The sequence below is a fragment of the Gracilinanus agilis genome, chromosome 3, assembly GCF_016433145.1.
Source record: "Gracilinanus agilis isolate LMUSP501 chromosome 3, AgileGrace, whole genome shotgun sequence".
NCBI classification, from domain to species: Eukaryota; Metazoa; Chordata; class Mammalia; order Didelphimorphia; family Didelphidae; genus Gracilinanus; species Gracilinanus agilis.
The window spans coordinates 258,813,534-258,827,841 of record NC_058132.1 but is presented as its reverse complement, the minus strand read 5'-3'; the positions used below and the strand labels follow the sequence as shown (position 1 = coordinate 258,827,841).

Genomic DNA, 14,308 nt, shown 5'->3' with positions numbered 1-14,308 from the left:
CTAGAAATCCAGCACTCAAATGCATGTCCTTCTGCCACTTCTCTATATGATGGGCAGCTTATTTATTACTACAATATAGCTATTTTTCCTGGAATGGAATTATATTCAGTCACTCAGACTTTTCTGTGAAATGCTGTATTTTCTCAAGTCAGGATATGTGAAATTGATTTCAGAACTCACTAGCTAAACATATCACATTTCAGAGTCTAATAAAATCTGGTGTTAGTTTTTTTTTTTAATTTTTAGAAATTTAAACACATCTTAGTAAGTAAGAACTCCATAATGTTTTCTATAAAACCCTTCTTTCTGACAGTCATCAATCTCCATATCTTGTAGGTAGAGTGGCAACCCAAGTATGAAGACAATCTATACATGTATCTTTATTTTGTCATCTTTATTATTTTTGGGTCGTTCTTCACTCTGAATCTCTTCATTGGTGTCATCATAGATAACTTCAACCAACAGAAAAAGAAGATAAGTATCATGAAGGTTCATCATTGTTTCCCAAATTAAATTGAATAGTTAATACTTTCTCCTTTGGGTTCCAAAATAGGATAACCTATAACAATATAATCAAGAAAGAAAATTTTTATTTCATGATAAACCCAAACATCGCATTACTTTATGATGCTTTTTTTAATCACATAATATACCTAACAACTAGTGTTTATAATTCAATCTTTGAGTGAGACCATGTATATATAAATGTAGGTATATAAAATTAGAAAAGAGATCATATCTAAGAGGTTTTGAAAAGATCCAAACTCTTCAGCATTCATGAGCTTTATCAGGCACTGTAACTAATGGAGATACATGATTGTAACCAGTTTTACTTTCATGTCTTTACTTTGGAGGTCAAGATATCTTTATGACAGAAGAACAAAAGAAATATTACAATGCCATGAAAAAACTAGGCTCCAAGAAACCACAAAAACCTATACCTCGACCTGCGGTAAGAGAGTTTTCATTGTGGTATAATAGCTATGTTAGTCATTTTAGCAGCCAGAAATCTGTAAATACCAACATTTCTAAAATAGTCTGTACACTTTTACTCTATTTATATCAGAAACTAGCTAGAATAATCAATTTAACAAGTATTTCTGGAGTGACTGCTCTGTAACTTGCAGGATTATATAGCGAAGGTATGATAGGAATGGTCTGTGCCCTCAAAAACTTTACCTTTGAGGAAAAACAACTGTATGCACCTGTTAAAGCATTAGATGTTGCATTATGAGGCTTTAGGGTAATTAGGAAGATCTCAGATCTACATAAAGGCTGTGCTTAATCCAATTCATACCAAATTTATACCAATGAAATTACTTCCCCCTCTGGCTATTGCCAGAATGACATGTCAAGTCGCCCAATCTGACTGCCAATTCATAGAGATACCTCTAGGTTTTTCCTTCATAAATGAACAGGTCTGGCTACCAAGTCCTGAAACCCCATGGACTTTGCAAGAATACCTTCCATGAGTACAAGCTGGGACAGGGGCAACAGCATAATTTTCTTGCCTCACTTGGTAAAGGTGATGGCTCTGCTATTATGCCTTTATCGTTCTGGTGTCTTCACATTTCTTCACTATCCAAGAATAGGCTCATTTTATAAAAATTTCCAGTGGTCCCCTGAGATTCCTGAGAGAATGAAGTAATTGGAGATTATTTGAGATAATACATAGTCATGTTAAATGCTATATATTGCATATCCTTTGGGAATTCAGAAAAGTAGAGATCTCTATAATTCTAAGAGTATGCAGGTAGGATTTGAAGGGACTTTAGAAAAGTGAATAAAGTTTGTATATGTAAAGTGAGCAGGAGCAAGGATTATATGTTGGGATAAAAATATAACCTAAAATGTATGAGTGGAATAGAAATGATAAGGGCCTGACTAGAATGAAGGCTTTGTAATGGTGACTAGTAGGCTATAATGTAGGACTTGATTTTAATATAAGCATAGGAATTTCAACTTAGTGTGATAGTTATTAGAAAGTTATTGTAAGTTTTTTGAGTAGAGTCTTGAAACAAGTCTTTTTTTTATTTTAAAGATTAATCTGGCATAAGATGGGAGGATTAATTCCTAAGATAAGACCAGTTATAAAGCTATTCCATAATCTAGGTTCTGTGGTCAGGTGCCAGTAGAACTGAAGAATTAAGCATAAAAAGGAAATAAATCTGCTGTGATTGACTAGATATAGGAGAAAAAACAGAATAATTCCTAAAAATAATTTTGAGTCATAAAAAAAACCTTGGAGAATTGTGATCCCTTGAACAGAAAGAGGGAGGAAGAACTTGTTTGGGAAAGAAAATTATGAACTAAATTTTGGGCCTCTTTAATGTCAAATCACGAGAGAATATCTAAAGACTGTGTCTAGGGAAGAAGTTAGAAATAAAGGACTGGAGTTAGGTGAATAATTACTGAGTATGTAGATTAAAGAATTAACAACATAAAGAAATTACAGTTGAATCAATGCAAACTTATTGGGACTCTAGGTCTTAAATTATCTTAGTATTCCTGTACCTAATATTATGCCTTACACATTACATAATTAATGTTGATTGAATTGATTTGAACTGTCAGGTGCCATAGAAAAATAAGGACAGATGAGAAATGAGAAAAGACAACTGAATTCATATAGAAAGACATCATTGGTGATCTTTGAGCAGTTACAGTGGTGGTAGAACCACAAAACAAATTAGAAGTTAAGGAGGGTAGTACTGAGGAGTTGGGAAATAAAAGCAATCAAGTAGTCAAATGATAGGTAATTATTAAGCCACTATACTGTGTAAAGTGGAGGGGGGTAGATTATATACCTGCCCTTAAACTTAGATTGTATTAGGAAGATTCAATAGTTTCACAGATAAATGCATATTGATAACTAAAAAGATATTTACAATGTCTGTGGGGCAAGAAAGAGAGAGAGAGAGAGAGAGAGAGAGAGATGTTGAAGAGATAAAATTGATAAGACTTGACAGCTAATTAGGATGGACAGTGTGAGAGAGTGAAGAATAAAGATGACTCTGAATTGTGAACCTCAATGATTGAAAAAATGATGATATCCTTGACAGAAACTGGGAAATTAGGAGGAGGGATGGGGTTGAGGGAAAACTAGTGAGTTAGTTCTGTTTTAGTTATGTTGTGTTGAAGATGCCTATGGGACTTTAAAGTGCAGATGTCAGACAGTCAATTAAAGTGCACAACTAGAACTCAGGAGAAAGATGAGGGCTATGTCACAGTTTAGGAAATTAAATGTGTAGCTGAATTCCTGGAAGCAGATGAGATGAGATCCCCATTAGAGAGTATAGAGAGAGATGAGAGGCCACAGGAAAGAGTTGAGGAGTACATCCATGCATACATAGTTGGTGGTATATGGACGATGAGCTTGAAAAGGAGGAAGAGAAGGAACAGTTCCATTGATAGAAAGGGAGCCATCATAGAGACATTGGACAAAAACCTAGGGAAGTAAAAAATTTCCAGAAGGGAGTATGAACCATCCAAAATAGAGAACTTTGAACAGAGAAAAGGAAATATTGAAGTGGTGCACTTCATAAAGCGAGTCAGAACACCCAGAAGTTCAAATTAATGGAACCAATATTTGTTTATTAATCTATTGATTAACAAATGAATCTACTGGCCAGGACAGACTTTCTTAGTGAAAACTGCACTGGACTGAAGTTACAATGCAGTTTTTATGGGGTGCAAGATACAAAGGAAACAATGTTCATTAATGAGACATAACCTTGTTGAAGCAAGCAAGCATTATCATCTAGAAGCCAGATTCATCATTAATGTGGGGTATAGGACATTCCACTGTACATCTTATCCTAGACTGGCTTCTTTGTTAATAATGGAGTTACTTTCCTATGGATCCTGACCGTATGTTGTTTTGGTTCTGAGCTGACTGACCTTCACAGGAAAGCTCATGTCAGATTTTTGTTTTTCCAGGGAGAAGCAGGTTTTCTGATCAATGACTTAGTTTACCTCACTACAATATAACTGAAAATGTCAGTAGGGAAAATGAATAGTTTCTGTTGTTTCTTTTTCTTTTTGAGATGAGGTGACAATATGTAAGCTTAAATCTCTATAAACCAATGGAGAAATGGGAAGGGGATAAATATAAAGCAGAGCTCTTCTAAAAAAGTTCTAGCTGTAGAATGCCCTTAAAGAGGTAAAATTCAGAAAGAGGGAGCCTCTCTTCCTTTGAACCCAAAGCAAAAGAAAAGAGACTAGGAGAGGTGGCATACTCTTACTCAAGTGAAGAGCCCAAAGGAAGGCACTCACATGAGTTGATGTCATCATTCTTCATCATGACATTAGATCAATGATTCCCAAAGTGGGCACTACCATCCCCTGGTGGGTGCTGCAGCAATCCAGGGGAGCGGTGATGACCACAGGTGCATTTATCTTTCCTATTAATTGCTATTAAAAATTTAAAAAATTAATTTCCAGGGGCTAAGTAATATTTTTCCTGGAAAGGGCATGGTAGGCTAAAAAAGCTTGGGAACCACTGCATTAGATCATTCATTGTTTGTGTAGTTCTCCCTGGGGTGAATAAGAGACAAAGAAAAAGGATTATCTAGAGCAGTGTGGAAGTGAGAGACCAGGAATCTATAGTGGGTTGACTAGCACGTCTGGTGGGAGAGCCTGTGGAGGAGCTCTTTTCAGGGCTGTTCTCCTCCTTTGGCGTCCACCCACCAGCCAGTTCTCACCTGTGGTTCCAAGAAGCTGTATGTAGCATGTTCAACAGCCACCCCACAGTAATGGCAGATGGCGTGCACCAGGTTGAAGGTTACTGACAAGCCTCAAATCTGTTGATGAGTTGGGGTGGGGAGGATCTACCCCAGGCACATGAAGATGTACTCTGCAGGAAGGGACAGAAAGAATAATTTGTTCCAATAGCCATGAAGGTGACTGAAGCAGGCCCTGTGAACATTTAGAGCAGTGGTTCCCAAACTTTTTTGGCCTACCGCCCCCTTTCCAGAAAAAATATTACTTAGTACCCCCTGTCACATACTATCACAGCCCCCTTACAGTTATTCACTGCCCCAAATGCACCTGTGGTCATCACTGCCCCACTGGATTGCTGCAGCACCGACCAGGGGGCAGTGGCACCCACTTTGGGAATCACTGATTTAGAGCATGGTCAGATATGGAAGACACCAAAGTCATCCACTGTGTCCTGCACCATCACCAGTTGTCCTGACTTTTGTCTTGTGACTGGACTTAGATGATTCTGGAAGAGAAAGATAGAGAGGATGGTGACTTTGTGCACTCAGACTCAACTAAATCCAGTTTATACTTGAGTCAAAAGACAAAACTTATTGATGTCATCTTGGTCCTCTTTGAGTTTAAAGGACAACAACCAATCAGCTATTGGTAGACAGTTTTATTGGAAAATCTGATCCATGGTCCTCAGATAGGCATTGGCATGGAGCAGCAGACGTATTAGAATGGGACAAGAAGAAAAAGAAGTCTGTTACTCCTGCAGAGATTACTGTCTCTAGTTACAGCAGGAGTATGGGGAAGGTTCTTTTTTTATTTTCTACCATTCATTCTAGAAGAGAAGGTTAGGGCTCATCTTTTCAGAACTCATTATAAATGTCAGCAATTTATATGTGTAAGTCATTTTTCTTTCATTCATTTATGGATGGAAAGAGCTAAAGAAAAAGCAAAAAATGACACCACCCGGAACAACACAAATTCACTCTTCATTCTTGACTGTCTATTCTCCAATCTAATAATATTTTGGATAATAAAGTTTTGCTTTAATTCTAATTATTTATTGAGTACCTTCAGTGTCTGGTGTATTTAGAGATGGCATGGTGCAGAGGAGAGTCAGAGGTCAAAACCAGAATCAGAGAACCTTGGTTCAAAATTCTGCTCTGATTCTGACTGCTCACAAAACCATAGACAAGCCATTTATCCCCACTGGGCCTAACCTTCCCCACCTGTAAAACAAGGGGGTTGGATGATTCTCTGAGGTTTTAGGCTGTAATTTAATGAATCAGATAATCAACAAGCATTTATTGGGTACCTTCTGTATGTCAGTCACAGTGCTAGCTAGCCACTGTGAATGAAACATAAACCGAGATAGTCTCTTTTCTCATGGGCTTATCTTCTGTTAGGAGATATTCACTAAATATTAAAATGAGGTCCTTACTGTAAGCAATAAAAGCATTTAATGTGACATTACAAATGGCATACAGAAAATAAACATATTTTAAAAAATATGAATACATCAACACATAAAAGATATGATACTGACTCATGTTTGCCCTTCCATAAAAAGTAAAATGTCATTTTTCATATTTTCATAATAAATTCTGCTAAAATACATAGAATAAGAAAATACTTATTCATTTCTAAATTAAATCTTTTCTTTTGTTTCAGAATAAATTCCAGGGAATGGTTTTTGATTTTGTAACCAGACAAGTCTTTGATATCAGCATCATGATTCTCATCTGCCTCAATATGGTCACCATGATGGTGGAGACTGACGATCAGAGTCAAGAAATGACTAACATTCTTTATTGGATTAATCTGGTGTTCATTGTCCTCTTCACTGGAGAATGTGTGCTGAAACTGATATCTCTCCGCTACTATTACTTCACCATAGGCTGGAACATTTTTGACTTTGTGGTGGTCATTCTCTCCATTGTTGGTAAGGAAGAGTCATTTTTCCAAAATAAAAAAAGTTAGCAAAAAAGTAAAAACTTGGAAAACTTTGACATGGCTTTGCATTCATCTCGTTTACTCATCTAGATCTTTCAAACAAGTCTACTAGCCCATTCTTCAGCTTGTCATCTTTGCAATTGTAGGCTATGCTTGAAATGAAGTGTAAAGAAAGCATTTATTTTCATCAGGATTCATTTATCATTTTTGTTCATGCCAGAAACTGATAAATGTAGCATTGGCATAATACTCTAACATGTAGTGGAAAGAAATACAGTATATAAAAAATGACCAAGTAAACACAGATATTGCTTTGAACAAAGAACTGACACAAAGACTCATTAGTCAAAGCCAGAGAATCCACAAAATATGATGTTGTTTCACTAGTTAGAATATATATGAAGGGAGAGAAAATTCTGTAAAAGACAATACTTTTTAAGAAAATAACCCTTACTTTCTGTCTTAAAATTGATACCAGGTATTGGGGTAAGGACTAGGTAAATAGAGTTAAGTGACTTGCCCAGAGTCACATAGCTAGAAAGTGTCTGAGGACCCAGACCTCCCTTCTCCAAACTTGACTTTCTAGCCACTGAACAACCTAGAGGTCCCTGTTTTTTGTTGTTGTTGTTGTTGTTGTTGTTGTTGTTGAGAATATATTCCATTATTAGACTTCCGAAGGAGAGATTTCCTATAATGCTATTATTCTCAAGATTTTCACTGACTTTGGCACCTCTTTGTTGCATCCTATTTCTCTTTAGTTTAAGAGTTGGTAGAAGTCTACCAAAAAGCATAAGCTGAATATCTTGACCTGAATTTTCCTGAATTAAAAAATAATTGATTTTGCACATTAAATCTATATGTTGAAAATTGGTATTTGAATCTTAAAAATCAGCACTTTGACAAATTAGGCCTAGTTACTAGAATATGTAAATTATCAAAATTTGCTATTAAATGTGCTTTATATTTTTTTGTGTTTGTCCTCATAGGTATGTTTCTAGCAGAGCTGATAGAAAAATATTTTGTGTCCCCTACCCTATTTCGAGTGATCCGTCTTGCCAGGATTGGACGAATCCTCCGTCTTATCAAAGGAGCAAAGGGGATCCGCACGCTTCTCTTTGCTTTGATGATGTCCCTCCCTGCTCTGTTCAACATCGGGCTCCTGCTCTTCCTGGTCATGTTTATCTATGCCATCTTTGGAATGTCCAACTTCGCCTATGTCAAGAGGGAAGTTGGAATCGATGACATGTTCAACTTTGAGACCTTTGGCAACAGCATGATCTGCCTCTTCCAAATCACCACATCTGCTGGTTGGGACGGTTTGCTCGCACCCATTCTTAACAGTGGACCCCCAGACTGCGACCCCGAAAAAGATCACCCTGGAAGCTCAGTCAAAGGAGATTGTGGCAACCCCTCTGTTGGGATTTTCTTTTTTGTCAGTTATATCATCATCTCATTCCTGGTGGTGGTAAACATGTACATCGCTGTGATCCTGGAGAACTTCAGTGTTGCTACTGAAGAAAGTGCTGAGCCGCTGAGTGAGGATGATTTTGAGATGTTCTATGAGGTTTGGGAGAAGTTTGACCCCGATGCAACCCAATTCATAGAATTCTGTAAACTCTCTGATTTTGCAGCCGCCCTCGATCCACCTCTTCTTATAGCAAAACCAAACAAAGTCCAACTCATAGCCATGGATCTGCCCATGGTAAGTGGAGACAGAATTCACTGCCTTGACATCTTATTTGCTTTTACAAAGCGTGTTTTGGGTGAGAGTGGAGAGATGGATGCTCTCCGAATACAGATGGAAGAGAGGTTCATGGCTTCCAATCCTTCCAAAGTCTCCTACGAGCCAATCACCACCACTCTGAAACGCAAACAAGAGGAAGTGTCGGCGATTATCATCCAGCGGGCTTACCGGCGTCACCTCTTGAGGCAAAAAGTTAAAAAAGTTTCATGTATATATAAAAAAGACAAAAGTAAAGAAGGCAATGGATTGCCTATCAAAGAAGATATGATTATTGATAAACTGAATGAGAATTCCACCCCGGAGAAAACTGACGTGACCCCTTCCACCACCTCTCCACCTTCCTATGATAGTGTAACAAAACCCGAAAAGGAAAAATATGAGAAAGACAAAACGGAAAAGGAAGACAAAGGGAAAGATGTCAGGGAAGGCAAAAAGTAAAAAAAATAAAATAAAAAAAGAGAAGAAGAAGAAAAAAAGGAAGAAAAAAAGAAAAAGAAACAAAGAATATTCCCTTTTGTGACCATTTGTTTACAGCCTGTGAAGGTGAAGTATTTGTGTCAACAGGACTCCTTCAAGGAGGTTTATGCCAAACTGACTGTTTTTACAAATACATACTTAAAGGTCAGTGCCTATCACAAGACAGTGACCGCTCGTCAGTCAACTGTGACTCTGTAAGGCAGAGTAACAATCCTGACCAGTGGTTCCTGTTTTCACTACCAGCTGACACTGCTGAAGAGGAGAGACAAAATGGCTACGCAGACTGTAGGGACTAGTCAAAGGAGTGAAAAGTTAAAATTTTATGTATGTTTAACATATGACACTTGACTACGGTAATCGTATCCACTGCTTATGTTTCAACTGCCACATCTGCCATATTTTTACAGAATCTGTGTTGGTGAATTTCTTTTTTTTAATTCACAGGTTGTTTACTATTATATGTGACTATTTTTGTAAATGGGTTTTATGTTGGGGGGATATGGGTTCAAGGGAGGGCAGACTACAATTCTCTATTGTACAGACAGAAATGATTTGCATGAAGGCATGTCGCACTGCTAGCTCATGCACGGGAAAACATTACATCACAAAAAGAAACAGCTTAACTACTTCATGTTTCAGGATGTTTCTAAATTTTGAGGTGCTTAAATAGCGATTTACGTTTAAGGTGTCTCATCCAGACAAATCTTAATGTGCCTGTAAAAGTCCTGTAGAATCCACAAGAATTAAAGAGTTGTTTTATTTTTACACAATCCATTATATGTGTGTATATATTTATATTTGGATATAAATATATATATTAAAGTTGGTTCAGATTGTCACTCAGAGTCCCGGCAGCACGAATTTATGTTCTCAGTAAGTGTCCTTTGGCATAAAACAAAAAATACCCTAGTAGTCTTTCTGAGGAAACGAAATTGACCCCAAAACATAAACATACACAAACATACACATACATACACAAAGCCCTTTCTAACGTTAATTCTGCTTTCTCCTGCAGTATTGTTTAGCCATCTTCTGCTCTGGGCAAGGCTGACACAGTAGGTGTCCACAAATTAACAAGCGAACAAACAAAAGTCTACTATGTAAATAATAATTTTACCTAGTGGTGCATGTTTGAGCAAAGAAATCTAAAAAAAAAAAAATAAGATAAAATAATGACCTGAGCGCAGTATTTATTGCATCAAATATGTACCACAGTAAGTGTAGTTTGCAAGCTTTCAACAGGTATTATGATGTAATTGGTACCATTATTAATAGTTCAGGAGCTATCTCTGATGCATGTTTTATCTTGCCTATATGCTGCTGTATCTTACTCCTTCCACTGTTCAGAAGTCTAATATGGGAAGCCATATGTCAGTGGTAAAGTGAAACCAATCGTTCAACTGAGACCTCATTCCTCCATGTCATTAAGCAATAGGTTGCAGCAATCTTAAGAGCTTTTTGCTTTGCATTCTTCAATTTTAAGTGAATCCTGTGCGGTACTTAGAAAGACTGTACAGACACGTTGCCAGCTGCTTAAATCTGTCTAAAAAAAATTATATGGTTAGAGTTTTCTAATAAAATATAAATACTGTAAAAAGTTCATTTTATTTTATTTTTCAGCATTTTGTACATAAAATAAGAAATTACAATTATCTGCCAGTTCATGTCACAGTCACTTTTGTTACTTTCTGTCCATAGCACTTTTTAAATTGAAGCACTTCACAAAAGAAGATATAAAGACAAGGATGAGTCATCGTTTCCTGCTTTTTTTTTAGTAGTACTGTATATTTGCACACATGTTAATGTGAAATAAATCTCAAGATGAGGACAAAATTCACTTGCTTCCAAATAGTAATATTGTGTCGTGGAAAGGGGTGGGTGGGTGGGTAAGATGAACTGTGATTCCTAGCACTGCCTATTTCACAAGTTTGAGTCTACTGTCTTTAGATCATGAAACCATTTCTCTTTTTTCCAGAGTTTGTTTCCACAGACTACTCTTATTCTTGTTGATTCATGCTGCACTAAGGCCTGTTCTAGAGATGAGGTGGGCTCCACGTCCTGTTTCCACAAGAACCAAGTATTGGTTGTATATTCAATCAGATCAGGACATTGTGTTTCTTACCCAAGCAAAAAGTTTAGTGTAGATTCCTTTTTACTAAAGCTATTGACTTGTAGTGTGTTGGTGACCTGCATGTAGGAAAATGCTCTTACCATAAAGAACGGTAAACCACATTACAATCAAGCCAAAAGAATTTTGTTTTGTTTTTCTAAACTGCATTTGATTGTTTCTGTCTTTGTTTCTATCTTTGAAAATATGAGTTAAGGGTAGATTTCTATAATGTAAAAAATGATCTCAGAGAAAAATAAATGTAAAGAAAACTAAAATTAAAGATAATTCATTCATCTTTTAAATTTTTCATGGAATGGAAAATGAATTTGGTTACTTAACTTAAAATGGCTGTTCTGAATATCAAATTTTAATATTTGACTGAATACCTGGAAGTAGTGTCGGGCAGAGTGGTGGAAAGTTATATAAATTAATAAAAATTTTACTAACATTTTAAGCTGTGTCTTAATTATTCCACCTTTACTCTCCTCTGTTCTTTTCCTCTTTTCCATTCCACTCCTTTCCCTATATTTTTGCTCTACTTCAACTTTTCCTTTACACTTCACGTTGCTTCCTTAGAATCTCATAAAACTTTCTCGTCTATAAACTCTTCTTTTTTTTTCTTCACCCTAGTCACCAAAGAATTTCTTTAAGATGAGGTACAAGCAATAAAGACACCCAAGAATAGTGGATAGGTTATTAGACTCAGAGCCAGCAAATCCTCACCTCTAAAATTTATTAGCTCTCTGACCAAGCTGTGACGGCTTTATGGTCCTTGTCTCCACCCACACACCTGTAAAATGAAGAACTTAAATATTTATATTGATGTTCCCTCTAACACTCTGGCATCCAAGTTTCTCAATACTCTTAATCGCCAAGATTCTACTTTATCATTATGTGGATGTTCACATCTTTGATCTTCTACTTCCATGATCAAGAATTCTGAGATTTCTCTATCTGACAATAACCTCTTATCATTTCCTCTTCCCTTAGGCCTCATTCTTATGAAACCTAATCTTCAGCTTCACCATTAGTGCATGCACCTTTCAGTGCTATGCATGCTCTGCTTTTTTTTTCCCCTTCCTTCAAACACTTGATTAGTTCACCAGTTTAACTATATACACTCCCAAATCCCTTACACCACTGATCCACCTTTGTTTATTTCAGAAGTGAGATATCAACTCAAGTCTTCCTGGCTCCAAGTCTGGCATCTATCCACTATTCTCTGTTGCCTTTCTTGCTTGTCATAAAGAAATATTTTGGTGACCAGGGTAGAAAGAAAGGTAAATTTATAGATGAGAAAGTTAAATCCCAGCCCTCCCTAATCACCTCCTCTACTCTTACTCATAGAGAAGCCAGATGGCACAATGGAGAGAGTGTCACTTCTGAAATATGGAAGACTTACCTTCTTGGGTTCAAATTTGGCATCAGACAATTTCTAGCTGTATGACCCTTAGTCCTGTTTACCTCAGTCCATCTGCAAAATGAGCTGGGGAAGTGAATGGCAAACCACTTCTCTATCTTTGCCAAGAAAATCCCAAATGGGGTCATGAAGAGTCAAACACAACTGAAAATGAACAACAACAACTGATGCTCATAAGATGATTTAATTGAGCTGACCTGGTCAACCACAAATTTATATAATCTAATCACAACTGAGCCCTAACAATGACAATCAATGAACATTTATTAAACTCCTACTATATGCCAGTCACTGTACTAAGCACTGTGGATAAAAAAAAGAGAGACAAAGGATAGTCCCTGCCCTCAAGGAGCTTACAATATAATGAAGAAGACAAATGTAAACAAATATAGACAAAGCAAGCTATAAACAGAATAAATAGAAAAAAAAAAACAGAAGGAAGACTCCGGAATTAAGAAGCATTGGGGAAGACCTCCTGTAAATGGCAGGATTTTTGTTGGGACTTGAAGCCAGGGAGATCAGTAGATGGAGCTGAGGAGGATGAGCATTCCAGGAATGGGAGTCAGTCTGAGAGAATGCTCATCATAGAGAGTTGGGATGTCTTGTTTATGGAGCAGCCAGGAGGCAAGTGTCTTTGGATCAAAGAGTATATGTCAGGGATTAAGGAGCAAGAAGACTGGAAAAGTAGGAGGGAGTTAGGTTATAAAGGGCTTTGAACTCCAAATAAAGGCAATAGGAAGCTATCGGATTTGAGAAAGGGTAAGGATGAAGTGACAAGATCAGATCTGTGCTTTGGGAAAATCACTTTAATGGCTGAATAAAAGATGGATTAGAATAGGGACTCTTCTTAAGTGAGGCAGACCCACTAACAGGCTACTTCAGGGGACAGCTGGGTAGCTCAGTGGATTGAGAGTCAGGCCTAGAGATGGGAGGTCCTAGGTTCAAATCCAGCCTCAGACACTTCCCAGCTGTGTGACCCTGGGCAAGTCACTTGACCCCCATTGCCCACCCTTACCACTCTTCCACCTAGGACCCAATACACAGAAGATAAGGGTTTTAAAAAAAATAGGCTACTTCAGTAATGGAGGAATGAGGTAGTAGTGGACCTACATTAGAGTGGTGGCAGTATCAGATGAAAGAAGGGGGCATGTTCAAAAGATGTTGCAAAGGTGAAGTAGACTTTGGCAATAGCTTCAATATTTGGGGTGAGATATCTAGTAGGGAGTCCAGGAAGACCCCCAGATTATGAACTTGAGGGACTAGGAAAATGGTGCCCTCTAGAGCAATAAGGGAAGTAGGAATGTGAAGGATTTAGAAGAAAAATAATGAATTCTGTTTTATACACATTGAGCTTAATAGCAGAGAGATTGGAGCAGGAAAGGTAGATCATCCATCTAGAGATGGTAATTAGATTTATGAAAGCTGACCGGATCAACAAGCAAAGGAGTATCAAGGGGAAAAGAAAGCCCAGGAAGGAAAATCCTGAGGGACATTTATGGTTAGAGGATGTGATCTGGAGAAGAATCTGGCAAAGGAGACAGAGAAGGAGTGGTCAGATCAATAGTGTCAAAGGCTGCAGAGAGGTCAGAGAGAATGATAGTTTAGAAATGGCTACTGCATTTGGCAACTAAGCGATTATTAGTAATTTTGGAGTGGAAATTTTGCCATTTGTCAATCCTTTTCTTTTTCCCTAATATTAATTCTCTCTCTCATTCTCTCTCTCTTCCTCTCTTTCCCCCTCTCTGTCTCTGTTGCTCTGTCTCTGTCTCTTTCTCTCTTTCTTTCTCTCTGTGTCTCTGTCTCTGTCTGTCACTCTGTCTCTGTCTTTCTCTCTCTCTCTCTCTCTCTCTCTCTCTCTCTCTCTCTCTCTCTCTCTCTCTCTCTCTCTCTC

The 14,308-nt window shown here is 37.5% G+C and overlaps 1 protein-coding gene across 14 annotated transcripts in view; it reads left to right on the top strand.

The window, feature by feature from the left end:
- LOC123239274 (sodium channel protein type 2 subunit alpha) overlaps window positions 1-8,848 on the top strand; it is a 106,623-nt gene extending 97,775 nt beyond the window's left edge. For all 14 annotated transcript variants that reach the window (XM_044666533.1, XM_044666536.1, XM_044666529.1 and 11 more), the window contains 4 exons: window positions 337-474; window positions 848-952; window positions 6,385-6,655; window positions 7,653-8,848. In XM_044666533.1, coding sequence (XP_044522468.1) covers window positions 337-474; window positions 848-952; window positions 6,385-6,655; window positions 7,653-8,848 — 1,710 coding nt within the window. The remainder of the gene's footprint in view (window positions 1-336; window positions 475-847; window positions 953-6,384; window positions 6,656-7,652) is intronic.
- Window positions 8,849-14,308: the final 5,460 nt, after the last annotated feature.